This window comes from Microplitis mediator, chromosome 10, assembly GCF_029852145.1.
Source record: "Microplitis mediator isolate UGA2020A chromosome 10, iyMicMedi2.1, whole genome shotgun sequence".
NCBI lineage: Eukaryota > Metazoa > Arthropoda > Insecta > Hymenoptera > Braconidae > Microplitis > Microplitis mediator.
This window is the reverse complement of record NC_079978.1, coordinates 1,715,969-1,731,830: the sequence shown is the minus strand read 5'-3', so window position 1 is coordinate 1,731,830 and position 15,862 is coordinate 1,715,969. Positions and strand designations below refer to the sequence as shown.

At 32.9% G+C, this 15,862-nt stretch overlaps 2 protein-coding genes across 2 annotated transcripts; both read right to left on the bottom strand.

Moving 5' to 3' along the window:
• Positions 1 to 355: 355 nt before the first annotated feature.
• LOC130676662 (NEDD8-activating enzyme E1 catalytic subunit) lies at positions 356 to 2,576 on the bottom strand. The gene is made up of 4 exons (XM_057483071.1): positions 2,186 to 2,576; positions 1,750 to 2,110; positions 1,071 to 1,400; positions 356 to 990 (listed from the first exon to the last, which is right to left on the bottom strand). Exons 1-4 carry the CDS (start codon positions 2,431 to 2,433, stop codon positions 604 to 606), a joined length of 1,326 nt encoding a protein of 441 aa, XP_057339054.1. The 5' UTR covers positions 2,434 to 2,576; the 3' UTR covers positions 356 to 603.
• Positions 2,577 to 5,485: 2,909 nt separating this feature from the next.
• On the bottom strand, positions 5,486 to 12,868 carry LOC130676646 (protein artichoke-like). Its single transcript, XM_057483007.1, has 6 exons — positions 12,728 to 12,868; positions 10,968 to 11,575; positions 10,713 to 10,886; positions 9,037 to 9,155; positions 8,823 to 8,969; positions 5,486 to 8,717 (listed from the first exon to the last, which is right to left on the bottom strand). Exons 1-6 carry the CDS (start codon positions 12,751 to 12,753, stop codon positions 5,748 to 5,750), a joined length of 4,044 nt encoding a protein of 1,347 aa, XP_057338990.1. The 5' UTR covers positions 12,754 to 12,868; the 3' UTR covers positions 5,486 to 5,747.
• Positions 12,869 to 15,862: the final 2,994 nt, after the last annotated feature.

The window sequence follows — 15,862 nt, the reverse complement described above, 5'->3', positions numbered from 1 at the left end:
TTACTCGCATTAATTATTGTAAATTAAAACGACAGATTACTGATCAGTAAATAAAGTAAAGCAGGATCTTTGAGAGTTTGTAGTCGATAACGGTAATGAAAAATAAAATGCGTAATTAAAATGAGGATACGCATGAGGTAAAAGATGAGATGTAGAAAAATAATTGATGATTAATGATAAATTACTTGTGTAATATGATAATTTTATATATTAAATCAATAGTTAATCTGTTAATAGATATTTTTTCTACTAAAACTAAAAGAAATAAAAATTTTGTGCATATGTCGAGTGTTAATGAGTGGAGTTTTAATACTTAAATTTAACTGGTGACTAAAATTGTCTGTTACAAATAATAATTATTTTTATTTTTTATTATTATTTAAATCAATTCCGTTATTGGCAATACGAAGAAAATAAAATTGTTCGATAATAATTATTAATTAATAATAATAAAGTCAATTTATGCTGAAAATATTGTATTAATTTTATACTAATGAGCTTGCCCGTAATAAAAATCAAGAGTAACAAAAGGAAGTTCAAGTATTTACAATGCTTTTATAAATAACTTTTTTTTTTATATAACTATTATTATTATAACAAATATCAAGCCATCTCGACATCATTGTCGTTCAAAAATTTTAATTTAATTATTTTAGTCTTAGGAGTCGTTACATCCGCAACATTTATTTCCATATCACTTTTCAATCCCAACTCCGCCAGCGTTTTAGTCAAATTTTCACGCGTCTGTACTTCGATACTCGCAACAGTGTGCATGTAAAGTGTTTTATTTTTTCCGTTTATGTTCGCAGTAATTCCAGGATCTTTCATCTGCAGATCATGTCGCTCGCATAATATTTCAATCAAATCCTTCAACTTGATGTTACCGTCACGTACTTCAAGCTCTCGTGGAATTTCACTGCATCCTAGACAATCAGTCCTCTTTTCAGCCTCATAAGTGTACGTGTAAATCCCGTCTGTGTTGTTTAACACCTGCAATAAAATGTATTTAATTATTTAAATATTTTAAATTCACCAGCAATAACTGATAAGAAATCTAAACAAAGAGCTACCATGTAATTATTCAATGATGCGCTACAACTGGTAGCAATTTTGAAAACTTCAGTAGCGCAGGTGGCGGCTATTGTTGCGTTGGTTGATGCAACAGCGGGTATGATATTTTTAACGACACCTTGGACAAGTCTGTAAGTGACTCCGCGGATACCGAATTGCGTCGCGCGTTCAAATGATTTTTCGTAAATCCAATTGATGTGCTGAGGATCATCGCCATCAATCACACAGTCGTAGGGATTTTCTTTGGGCCACTGAATAACTTTTACGTATTCAATGCAGTGCTCAGGTAATCTGGGAGTGTTGGCTATTGTACACAGAGGATACGTCGTCTAGAAGCAGGTGGAAATAATTAATTAGCACATCAAGATGTTAATAAAATGAAGTTTAAGGCAGTGTTGCAATTCTACTCAATCACAACTTTACTCAGCCTCAAATCTACTTACAGTTTTTTTTACTCAGGTTTAATTAGACTCAGCTACAATTCAACTCACAAAGAATTGATTATTTTATCGATAGAATAAAATACGTGAGTAAAGTTATAGCTGAGTAAAGATATAACTGAGTAGAATTAAACCTGAGTAAAAAAAACTGTAAGTAGATTTGAGGCTGAGTAAAGTTGTGAGTGAGTAGAGTTGTTGTGGGTGTAATTGTAACACTGGCAAATTAAAATCTACTCACTTGAGGTGGATATAAATCAAGTGTACATTCGATACAAGCAGATAAACCTGGCAAAATAACTCTGGCATTGCCTTTGAATCCTTCAGTACCACCGTCGACCATTGGAATTACTGAGGTTTGGTCTAAATCATTTTCCGAATACTGCAGCAGAGATATCAACATCCCGTTGATCCATCTTCGGGCTACGATTGAGTCCAGTCCACAAACGACAATGTGGAACTGACGATAAAATGATTCGTCTTTTTCCTGGATCTTGCAGCAGTGAGGTGTCACGTTGCACCCTGGCACCCTTTCGTTTATGAACTTGGCGGCAACTTCGGCTTTTGAAAATCCCAGGTCTTTGTGGCGGAACAAAAACTGCCTGACAAGTTTACAAATTAATTAGTAAGGGTTAGCTGGTTATAGAGGATGACATGCTGATGAGATGTAACTTTACCTGTTGAGATTTGAGAGTTCGATGGTATCCATATCAATGACATCTATTTTTCTAAACCCCATGAGAGCTAAATTTTTTAGCAGTTCACATCCTAGACCACCAGCCCCAATCACGAGGACTTTGCAATTCTCCATTAAAAATTCTAAGATATCGGGAGACGGCTCAAAGTCAGGCCGGCAAAATGGTCCAGATCTCTCTAGTATTTTGCGTATATGACTCCACCTTCTGTGCGTATGATCTGAGTTCATATTTATTTATTTTATTGTATGTATAAATTTCAGTGTAATCTGATAGAAAAATATTATGAAGCACAAAGATACGGATGCATTTATTGGGAAGTTTATTGTGGAACTGATTTGCAGGCCGATGACTGATGCAAGAAACAGAACCAAGTGATTGAAGAGGTTAAGGTTCGATGAGTGGCATCAGGTGATGAAGGACTTTTGTTTACCGGCAAATGTTTTCTCGATTATCTTTTTTATTGTTCGTAAATATTTTTTTTTTTATTCGAATCACTACACAAGACATATTTTTACGTAAATATTATATTTGTTTATAAAATCTAAATAATTATTCATCTAATTTTTATGATACAGAAATTAGCAAACAATTAAAAATTTTTGGATTTTTTTAAAAACGATGAGTTATAAAAAAAAAAAAATATTTTAAAAAATTGCACTCCCTGAATAAACAACTGAATTCAATCGGTTAAACAAAATTAAATTTTTAATTCTATTCAATTCAGATAAATTCTGTTAATTTGGTACGTAACTTAAAAATGAATTCTGTCTAATTCGGCAAGAAAACCACAATTTGTCCAAATTAAAACAAATTTAAATAATTCTATTCGGTTTAATTCTGATTAATTCGAAAATAATTCTCCAATTACTGGTTCTGAAACCGAATTGAACTGAATTAAAACGAATTTGAAATTTTTAAATTGGTTTTATTCTGTTTAATTCAAATTCAAATTTTCAGTTCAGTTGAATTCTGTTTAGCAGAATTCGACAGAATATCACAGAATTAAAATTTTTAATTCGGTCGAATTCAGTTGTTTAATCAGGGCTTGGTCTTTTAAATTTTCTACATGTGCATATTTTTAGTTTTTTTTTTCTTCAAATTTAACTGTTCAAAAAAAATCAAAAAATTTTTAATTGTCTGCTAACTTCAGGATCGTTACTTTTTTCAGTATCATGCAGATCTAGAACCAGTTTTTAAATTCAAGATTTAGTTGAATCTTATCTACAATATTATTTTTTTATTCAATTTTTTTCTTCAACTCCCTGTGGAAAAGCTCTCATAAATTCTGATAAGATATTGAATATTTTTTATGAGAATCTATGAGCTTCGAAAATATCTATGAGATTTAAAAAAATTCTCATATGAATTTTTATGAGAATCTATGAGTCAAAGCTTTTGATGTGTTCCTATCATGATTTCCGTACTAGATTTTTAAAAGAATGAGTAAGATTTTTTAATTTATGAGATTTTGTGACTCGAATTCCGCCAACGATTATGAGATTGAATAAGTACTTTCACTTCTATAAGATTGTTACAGTTTATTCTAATCTATTTTCAATAAGAATTGATCAGGCGAATTCCGATGTTATAATACTTACAAAATCTCAATAAGATTATTTTTTTATATGAAATTTCCAGAATTTATAAGTTTTAGTAAGAGTTATCCTAGGAGATAATATCTTATTGAATATCATAAAATATTTGTCATATTTTATGAGAAAATATTTAACATGTATTTCTTCGAAAATTTATGAGACTGAATCAGGAATCACATGGACAAATGCAGACCTTTTTCTCATAAAAATTTTATGAGAATTAGTAAGAAAATCTATAATCGAATTAACTTGTAAAAACTTAAAAGATTTAATTTTAATTTAAAAGCTATGTGATTTATGAGTTTTTGTAAGTTTTAGTTAGAAGGCTATTACTTATAAAATATTATGGAGTACTTATGAGATTTTATAAATAATTTCCATTCACATAAAATATTAATTTTATCAGATTCATTCAAAAATAATTGCTTAACTTCATTTTTTTTTTATAAGAATTTACACCAAAAATACTAATATTATCACTATTTCTTGTACTTTAAATATTTTAACTGTTCGGAGATGAGTGAAAATATAAGTTTCTATGTGATTTTTTACAAACCCAGTAATTTATCTTGCCCCATTTTTTTTTTTTTTTTTTGGTGCATTATTTTTTTGTAGCGATATTGCATTTTTTTGGTTAAACAGAATCAAATTTCTCGGAACAAGTACTATTCTTTTCACGCAAGTTTTTTTGTATTCTCCGAACAAAATAACAAAAGTTGCTTAAGCCAAGAGAAAAAATTTCTCGGGAGAAAAGATCGATATGGAGAAGGGGAAAGTCACCGGTGCTAGGTAGCAGCAGCGGGGGTAGTTCGGTGCTCGCCACGAGATCGCGCCTACGATTTGTAGTGTCCCTGGTAAGACATTTATTTCAGAAGTGTTATATTCCAAATTTCAATACGATTTTATTCGAGTACTCCTGCGTCATTTAACAGACCAACAAGTACCTGTTTGGGTTGTACTATAGTATATCCCATAATACATCATGACTTTAATATTTAATATTAATGTTTACTTGAGTAATTTTTGATGAATAAATAAACGGATTCAATTTCATAGATTTTTCGTGAATAGATTGCTAAATATTTTCCGCGTAAATACTTATACAAATATTCTTGAGTATACATAATAGAAACTTTTTGAATTCATGCTAAAAAATTCAATCATTTAGCATATAAACTATATGGAAAATAACTGTACTCACATTAATTAATCAGTATCAAATCTTGTATGATTACTTCAGAAATCGTCTCATACAATCTTATTCATTTCCAAAATCTACTCAATTGTAAACTTTACATTTTTCGAAAACTTATAAATACTTATACTCACAATATTACAGCTTCTGTTTCTTATAGATTCTGATAATTTATATGAGAATTTTAAGAAAAAAATTTTTTGGATGCACCATCTATGAGAAAATAATTGTATCAGAATTTTTGAGATTTTTCGTGGACAAATACTGATCGTTTTCTCATAGCCAATTTTTTTTATGAGATTTTATAAGACCTTTTCCACAGGGCTCATTCAAAATCTCAATCATTCGGATTTCTTAATCATGAATTTAAAAAAACAAGTAATTTGTCATTTAAAATTAAAAATTTTTAAATTATCGATGTTTAGTAAAATTTAAATATTTATCGAATTATTGGTAAGTTTAAAAAAATTTGACATTTGAATATTAATATTTATTTTATTCAAAATTTATTTACCTCTTAGTAATTTAATTAATTATTTTAAATATTTTTATGTAATTACATAACTATTAAAAAATTCAATACATTTAAAATATAAATTACATAATAATCTTAAAAATATATTTACAAAATATGAAAAATTTAAATGCATCTTTGCGTAATAAATCTGTTTCGATAAAATATAAAAATTATTTTTATATAAATAATAGTATAATTAAATAAAATGTTTTTTTCTTTGTAACTACATGTAGACTATCTGTTGAATTTATCATCAGAAGCACAAACATACAGAGGGAGAGGTGGGTTTTCGCCGTAGTAACCATAAATAGGTTGCTGGGGCGTCGACGCATGAACTGGATGCATGACATGCATCGGCTGCACATATGGTAAAATTTGTACGGGAGTATTTGGTCCAGTGTGTCCATTGCCATGGCCCAATGTCGAGCCATTGTACGTAGACCCGACGTACGCTTCGTGGTTTATTTTACCAGAGTAAACACTTCCAGGTCGTAGGACTGAGGCGTCGTGGATACTCGAGGCCATGGTGGTCATGCGAGCGTCATTAACTGGCCTGCAACACTTTAACCAGCACATGCAGATGATGATTAATGTTATCAGAATAATGACAACAACTGCGCCGACAATCGCGATAATCAAAGTATCGTCTGTGGTAGTTGACCCCGAGACTGCGGGGCCATTCATGTCTGGATAGTGTTTATTTCTGGTGTCCGGGGGAGTTGGAGCTACGGTCCATATGATGTCGGGTTCAGAGGCCGTGTATCTGGTTGATGGAGTCGTCTGAGTTGTTATGAACCTCGGGGTTGTTGAGCGTTCGCACGATAAAAGATCTTCGGTCAAGTCAATCAAGTGTTTGTTGTAGAGATGAATAGGACTTTTGCAGCGGACTTGTAAATTTGTTGAAATCATTCTTAGCCATCGCCAAAGATGTTTAGCTTCGCAGTCGCAGTTTATGGGATTGGTGTCCAGTCCTTGGACTCGGACCATTCCGCTTCTTTCGTCCAGAGCGCTGATAAACTGAGCTGGGATTGATGAAAACTTGCTGCCAGAAATATCGAGATCCACTTGAGTCGATCGCGGTATCGGGAAGAATATTGCCGCGGGGAGCGATTCTATTGACGAGTTCTTTAAGCCTAGTTTTAGGTGGGAATTTCTTACACCAGCGAGAGCGCTTGATAAAATATTCTTGAGCCTTTCACCGCGGAGAGTCAGCTCTTGAAGCCGTGGATGCAATCGGATGGTCAGCAGATCATTTCCTACTGTCGAGTCTTTTATTTCTACGTCAAGTATTTGGAGGTCGTGCATGTCTTTGAGAATTCCCTGGACGTCAAAGTATCCGAGACGGGGATAATCGTACGCGATTAGTGTTTTTAGTTTATTGAGACCTTTGAATGCACTCTTCTCAATTCTCGTTACCTGCAAGAGATTCGACATCTTGAGATTGCGTAACTTTTCCAAGCCTTCGAAGCTACTCTCGTTTACATTCTTCGCTTTGTTGCTCGACACATCAAGATTGCGTAAGACTGGAAGGACTTTATATGTATTGGAGAGACTCGCAAAGTCTTCGATGTTATTATTAGACAGATCTAGAGTTTCCAAGAGTGTTGCTCGTTCCAGCGCTGAAGGCCTTACTTCTGATAAATTATTTCCCGATAAATTTAATGACTTCAAAAATGGAGTCTCCAGTCTGCTTATACTCTTGATATTTGTGTGAGCGAGATTGAGTGAACGTAATATTTTAGCTTCGCCTAAAATACTTTTAATAGCATTTTCACTCAACGGATTTTGTGATAAATCTAAATCTTTAAGGCTGCCGATTATTTCTTGGGTAAATACTGCGACCATCTTATTTCTTGCCATATTTAAATAATTCAATGACGATGATTGTCTTTGCAATGCGCGTATTGGTATCTCAGCAAATTTATTATCAGCCAAATCAATTTTCTCAACCGCCTTGACACGTGAGGTATCAAAAATAGTGTCGGGAAGTGTCGTAAGTTTGTTATTACGCAGATTTAAAAATTCAATTCTCACAACACCTTCCATTGTTCTCTCGCTCAAACTGTCAATTATGTTGTTCGATAAATCAATAAATTGCAGCTGCGTCGAATTGTGAAAGGCCAATTCATCGACAGATTCTATTTTGTTGTCAGACAAATCTAATTCTCTTAGTCGTGTCATTTGTGAGAACGCAAACTCTCCGATATTTTTGAGCGCGTTCTCGGATAAATCAATCATCTCTAAAAATTGCAGTGGTTTTACGAATTCACTTGGGAATTTTGAAAATCGGTTACCATTTAATCGCAAAACACGTAAACGTGGATGAATAACAAATGCCGTTGGTGATATATAACTTATAGCATTATCAGACAAGTCAATTATCTCCAAACCTGTTCCAGTATTGAAATATTCACCAGCAAAATTTGTTAACCGGTTGCCCTTGAGATTTAATTCATACAAATTGATAAGACCCACAAATGCGCCATTGTCTATTCTCTCAATAATATTATTCGACAAATCAACGTGAGTTAAATTGTAAAGATGTTGGAAAGTTCCTTCACCGAGCTCTTGTAGATGATTGTAAGCCAGGTGTAATTTAGCCAATGAATCAAGATTAAGTAATAGTACTGTCGGTAAAATTTTTAAACCTGTTCTCGAAGCATCAAGAGTTACTATAGATGACGGGAAAACCGGTGGAAATCCTCCGTATAATGGATTCTCACTGATGTTTAGATACTTCAACTTTGATAAATTAGCAAAAGTATCTGGAGTTAATCGTTTCAGGTGATTGGATGCTAAATTGAGAGACAGTAAATTCTTCAACGCAAGCGGCGCTATCGAGACCAGACGGTTATTAGAGAGATCTAGATTCAGAAGAGTGTCTTCAAGTCCGACGAACGTTTGCTGCGCAAGCGATGATAGCATGTTACCCGACATTTCGATGCTAATGAGTTTGTCGAAGTTGAGAAACATTCTCGGCGGTATTTCACGAACTAAATTTCTTGTCATTGCCAGCGAAACGAGGTTCGCTGCGGCGGATCGCAGTAAGTCATTCGAGACAGCTGCTATCCGGTTAAACTCTAAATGGAGATGAGTCAACGACGGAAGGCGGCTAATTGCTGCTCCTGGTACTAGTAGAATGTTGTTGTCTTGCAGTGATAGCCATTTCAAATTCACTAGACCTTCGAATGCTGACTCTTCAACCTTAAAATTAAAATAGAAAACGTCATTTTATGATACCAGTGTTTATAGTAATAGTATACTCATGCATATTTATTACTTCCGCAATATATATTATTATTTACATACCGTCCTAAGTGCATTGAGGCTTAAATCGAGACGTGCAAGCGCCGTAAGATTCGCAAATGCATTAACTCCTAACCGTCCGATATTGTTTTTGCTCAAATCCAGCACTTGCAGTTCCGTCAAATCCATCAAGTGACTCCTCTCGATCTCCTAAAAAACAATTTTTAATTAGCAGCCGCACAAAAAAAAACTTTTTATGCGTAAAAATAAAAGTTACAGTGATCAGATTGTTGGATATGTTGAGGAATTTCAATCTCGTCAGGTGTCTAAGTGCATCTGATGGAAATTCTTGGAGAAAGTTTGTCGACAGATCCAATTGTAGTAAATTGTGAGCACCTGTAAATGAAATAAAATTTTTTTTCGCAATTATAATGATATACATTTTCCTGGATGAGATACCGGCATCATATGCAAGTGCGTTAGCTATTAAATTTGTTTAGTTACTTTCATTTCATTTGTTTTTATCTACTCAACAATTTATTTTCCAGGTAATTATCTTACAACAATTAGCGGTAATAAGATACAAGATTTACAGTTTTTTATTTTTACTTTTATTGAGTAATTGTGTGTTTCGTGCTTTGACATTTATTTGCTCATCAGTCATCAAATCACCATATATTTATATGTATTAATTTATTTATATGTCATGTTTATTTTCATGATGAGCATATGTAATAATAATCGAAGGTTGCATTATTCGAGTTATGATTGAAGAAGTCTTAATTGCAAAGCAAGTCACGCTAGTTGCTGTGTAGAAATCGCAAAGTACACCGTGCAGACGGACATTGACGAAAAAAGAATGCTTATTAGTCGGTGAAAGTCTGTTATAAATGATAAATATATATTATATTATATATAATACACATGAATGACAACAGTAATAACAGCATTAACATAAACATAAACACAGATAATAGAAAAAGTTGAGGAAATAAAAATAAACGACTACTGATTCCTCAGATTTTCCACTCGATTAATTGATACCAGTCAGTCAAGTCAATAAAAGTTATTAATTACTCTATCGTAATATATGATCCTATAAAATATGAAGAATTTATAAAATCACAAGTGAAGAGTATAAACAAGGTCAGTAATTAAAAATCCCGCGGACAAATGAGGGAAGAAAGTTGTTCAAGTGAAACACGTTAGACTAGACATATATCACGTGACAGAGGAATCTTGTACTCATAGACACTTTCGACTAAAAAGTAACACACTTTTTAATAAGTCATTAGTTATATATTGGTTATTAAGACCCGTATATTTGAATAGCGCCTCGACGGAAGTATTTAAAAACCCGCGGAAATAATTAACGATACAATTGAATGCGAAGAACGGAGATCGTTTACCCCTGGATGTCGTGGGATATCGCGGGGGATCCATGCGGAACCAGGTAAACTCTGATAGTACATACCGTTGATACATACAGAGTATGAGGTCTTGGCCATTTATATACTATATACTATATACTATTATTTATTACATGTATATACTGCTACGCTATCACACATTGATGCAGTGTAACAGAATGCAGGCAAGTTTGCGTGTAGATTTTTTCTCACGATATGCCGGTCTGGTAAAAACACGAATAGAATCGTTTCGCTTGTAAAGATCGTTCTCTTTCCCAGGTGTTTTGTGTGTACGTGTGTAACATCAGGATATTCATTGTTGTTATTACTATCTTACTATCACTATGACTAATAATAATGTCTATGTCTATATCTATGTTTATTAAAATACTATCAGGAACAGTTACGGTAACTTTCTGATCTTCACAAAAATATGAGTACGGATGATAATTATGTTTACTTGTTCTGGTTGTTGTTATTTATTTGTTAACTGTAGCTAAGAGGCGTGATATTTATATCAAAGTGCATGATTAAGTGTAATTACCTTTGAATACGTCGCTGTTGAATCGAGTGAGATCGTTGCGAGAGAGATTCAAGAAGAGCAGGTGCTTTAAACCAACAAGAGCGTCGTCTTCCATGTGTAACAGCTCATTGCGACTCAGGTCAACACGCAAAAGAGATTCTCCAAGACTTCCAAAGGCATTCCTTGGTAATGAACCTAGAAGAAAAAAATATACATTTCTCATTACATTTACTGCTGCTATTACTTTTTACGCTCTGTAGTTTATTTATTAATTACCTATACTATTCCCGGCGAGAGAAAGGATTCTGATGGCCCGCGGACCTTTCAAAGAGTCTGCTGGCACAGTTGTCAAATTGTTATCATCAAGATAAAGATCTTCCAAGTTCATGCAGCCTTTGAATATTCCCTCCTCGATACTTCTCAGTCCATTACCGTGAAGGTCTAGAAGCTTCAGCTCAGCCAGCTCGCGAAATTCGTTGCTGGAGAAAATGGGGTTTAGATTATCACCGAGCAAATTGTCCCCGAGACGGAGTTCTTTCAAGTGGCTCTGCAGCTGCAAATTGCGATCCATCAGCCGCTGAATCGAATTACCGGTGAGATCGAGCTTCTCCAATTGGAATCCCGAGCTCAATAAATCCTCGGGTAATTTTTGATATCCACTGTGACGACGGCTTATTGAAATAACTGGCTGGTCTCTCAGCAATTCCAAGGACTCTCGGGTGAATATCACCCGATCACAGTCCATGCGTAACGACTGCGGATGCTCTGGTGATTGCGAACATTTGCAGGGGATGTGCAAATCCTGCTTTAATTCTATACAAGGCTGCCATTGTGCATTACTTGATTCTATTATCAGCAAGACTATGGTCAAGATCATTGAACTTCTGTAACCAAACATTAATTAATTTAATTAATAGCCGTTCAATTCCTTGATTAATTATTCCTATGACTATTTGCTATTTTTATCAAAGAGAGATTCAAAAATGAAGTATGGGTTTTATATATTTAAAAAAATTTCTAGCTTCACTTGTAAAAGATAATAGAAAATGTGAACGTGATACCGAGATGAAATTTCGCGAGACACGAAAATAAATAAAAAATATTGCTCGAGGCATCGATGTCTCCTTGTGTGCTACTTGGATCTCCATTTCTGCCGGTTTTACATCTCTTTCTTCTGGATAAAATTGCCCGAGCAAAGACTCGCCCAATACAATATAATAAATACTGCAGAACATCATCGGACCAGAAGATACTTTCTCGTCTTTGGTTACACGGTTAATTTTCGCGTAACTTTAATTTTAAATTACTGTTTTTATGTCTTTAGAAATAGTCAACCATTAATTTTAAATACTGAATAAATCAATGCTACAAACGAGAATAAAATTGTTAAATATAAATAATTAGATACATTTATAAATTCAAAGTGTTAAACATTTGTAAGCCATCAGCGGTCCGAGAGTTAAAGCTGGAAATATTAAAGGTCATAAGTCAAAACCGTGTATAGTAAGACGTTAATTTATCGAGGATTTAAAAACAAACTGTGCGTTCTTCATCATCGATTTATCATAAATTATTTTTTATTTCTGATTACTTAATCTTTAATTATAACCAGTAGATGCGCTTGATTGATTTGTCTATTATTTAACATCCGCATTTCTCAATTGTCATTTTACAGACTGATAGCTTCTTCAATTACAATAATAAAAAAATAAATAAATGAATAAATAAAACATGAAATTTCTAATTTAATCATCATCGGTTTTATATCTAATAAATTTCCAGTTTAAAATTCAAAAAATAATTTCCTCAGTTACAGAGTATGATATTTAACCAGCACTAACGGTTCTTGCGTGCCGGATCATCAGCAGTTAAGAAAAAACCAAGTTGAGGTCATGGTCGAGTGAGCACATCTCAAATTATCCAGCATCCAACATATTCAACATATTTATCACATATCTGCTCTAATTTACTTACAAACTAAACCAACACAAGGAAAGTAAGCAAGTAAACAAATATAATAACAACAATCCACTTACTTTATTGTCATTATTCCACTTGCCATTTTATAAATAATTTAAATAAAATAACACATACACAAAGCACTTAAAAATTTTTACACCGTCATTGTGATTCAATTTTCTAACGCGAAAGTGCTCATAAATGAGCATTAAATTCTATTTCTTCACCGACTGCTGCAACTCATCATTATGCTTCAAAATAATTCCATCAAACTGTTCGCCCACCAGGAAAGAGTCCGTGCTGGTGTTTTACATTAGTGTTGACGTTATTTAAAAATTGGTCCACGTACACACGAGCAATCATCCAGCAGTCCACGTTGTACGTTAAATAATACCGTACACTCGTGGCCCGCAAGTGTAACTGAAGACTGAAGAGTTCTGGTGAACTGGCGCCGAGAGTTACTCAGGTTTAAAAGAACCTTTCGCGTTGGCTGTTGGTTGCTGGTAGCTGGTAGCAGGAATGAAGAGTATGGTACAAAAGTAGTGGAGATCTGTGGATACTGTTAGTGGGGGAAGAGCACAAGAGAAACGTGGAAAAAGTGGTAGTAAGTTGATGTAAGTGTTCGAGGACTCGGTACAATCGCATGCTACACTAGTGTACTGTAGCATTTAAAGTCTTTGCTTTTATTTAGAGTTAGAATTACTACGATACCACTTCCATCTCCATCAGAACCTTTACTTTTATACCTACAAGTACAATACTAGTTGTAGTGCTGTGTAAAGTGGCTAGAGTTGGTTCTTGTGTGCTACCTGTACTTCTACATCCAGTCTCAGGTAATTTCGTTGATACTCTGAATCAGTGAATGCTGGAATAGAAGTAAACACGAAGGTGGGAGTATGCTCGTAGTTCTGTGCCCTTCTCAGAGGTCCCTGGACTCAAACATAACGGACAATATATATGAAGAGCATGAGCCAATGAACCACCTTCTTCTTCTATCATTCTTATTCTTACATTTACGTATTTACTAACATGAACACATTAATGTCCAACAGGTCTATGCTCTGGTCTATGCATTGCTACCAGTTACATACAGGAGTCCAATGAGCCATGGGAATGTTGCTGAAGAAATTAAATGGCGAGTGTACTCTTTATTTGATCGACTGCACAAAAAACTGGAGAACGTTTATTATAGACAGCTATCGTTGCTTTTATTTAGAAAATTTTACTTTTAGTTTTCTTGCCTTGCTCACTTTACTTATTCTGCTTCCTGCTCCTCGCTTCTATTATTTTCATTTCAGTGCAACCGCACACAATGAATGGGAATTTTTTTTTTTGTTAAGAATTTTCATGGTAACCTTTCGCTGTTAAAACACTTAATTTTTTTAAAATTCTTTTGTTGCAACTCGGTCTTTTTGTTTTCTATTCTAAGGAAGTTGGGAATTCAAAGGAAAAAATAATAAATTTTTTATTTTTTTAGCTCTCACGCTTTCAATTTGTAGAGAAAGAAGTTTTGCATTGGCCGATTATTATTTATTTACTTGTCCATTGGCGGAATCGATTGATCAACGTTATATTATTATATGTGAAAGTAGATCGGATGTAGATGAAGTATGTGGAGAATGGTATTCAAGGTGGTGTCATCGGATTTTTTATTGCAATTGTAATATAAGTCACTGAATAATATAAATATCTATTATATTTATTCGTTATTTATTTTTAAATAAATAAAATTTTAAGAAGAAATTTTATTTCAACTTTAAGTTTCTGGTTTTTTTTATTTTTAACAGAGTAATTATTTACAATCCTGCATTTTTTATGATCAAGATGCTTCGACAACAACAAGAACGCCTGTTTTTCGAATCAAGGGAACATATATTTATATTTGAATAGATAAAATCTTGATATTTTTATCCTTGAAAGCTTAAAAATGTGTAGGTGTGTATTATATGTTATTATGTATGTATTCTGTTGTATATATTTATTTATTTATGAATGTGAATAGAATGGAAGATAGTATTTTTAACAATGAACTATAAACTGTTGGGAAAAAGGACTTTGGAAAAATAAAAAAAATAAAATAAAATAATGTCCTGCATAACGGATTCTGTAATCTTAATTAAGAAATAGAAAAAAATATACATATATATAATTTAAGAATAACATAAAACCGCAAGCTTACGGTCGTGGGAAATTTTTTTTAGAATCGGTGAAAAAATAGCTGCCTGACCGCAAAATAAAAATTTGCTGTAATAATATAATTATAATGATAGGATAGCTGACAAATTATGATAATAAAATACAATTTAAACTGTGAATTTTACACATAAAATATGATAGTCATTATTAAATATTTTGAATTATAGTTTTTATATAAAATCTTAATGTCACTTTCTTTTAGATTTTCCTGCCTGCGATTCTTTGAGTTTTTGATTTCAAATAATTGTGGACTCGGTGACAGAAAATTAAACAAAATTATTTTTTTTCTTCTGTCAAATTTCTTTGTAATTCTTTCAGAATATGAGACAATAAAATTAGGTGGGAAAAAATTTTTACGGACCTTTCATCAGCTTCTGTCGATCGTTATCAGCACAGAGGATCCAAGAGTCGAAAAAAACGAAAATAATGAACATGTTTTTGTAAAAATATACTTGTTTTTTTATCACCAAATGTGTTTATAATTGTTACCAAACAATAGATAATTCAATTTTGTGGGGAAATATAATTATGATACATTATCTGTATAGAAATCCTAGACCATGGACGCGAAATTTTAAGTATAAATTTTTTTCCTTCACTTTTATGTGCTAGCGTTTTATCAGAAGACTTCTCTGAGAATCCTATGATTGTATAGATCATTATCAAACCTGAGAACTTTTGTGTCGAAAAATAATTCAAAACCATCAAAATCGAAATGATCCTGAAGTTAGCAGGCATTAAAAAATTTTTGAATTTTTGTTTTTCAACAACTCAATTGTAAAAAAATAAAATAAAAATACGCACATGTAAAAAATTTTAAAAACTACAGGTGCAATTTTTTCAAATATTTTTTTTTATGTTTTATCGTCTAAAAAAAAATCCAAAAATTATTAGACGTCCGCTAACTTCAGTATCATAAATCGAATTAGTATTTCTGTATCATCAAATTAAATCGTTATTTTTAATCTAAAAAATTAAAATAAATCAAGACACCAGAAATTTTGAATATAATAAGA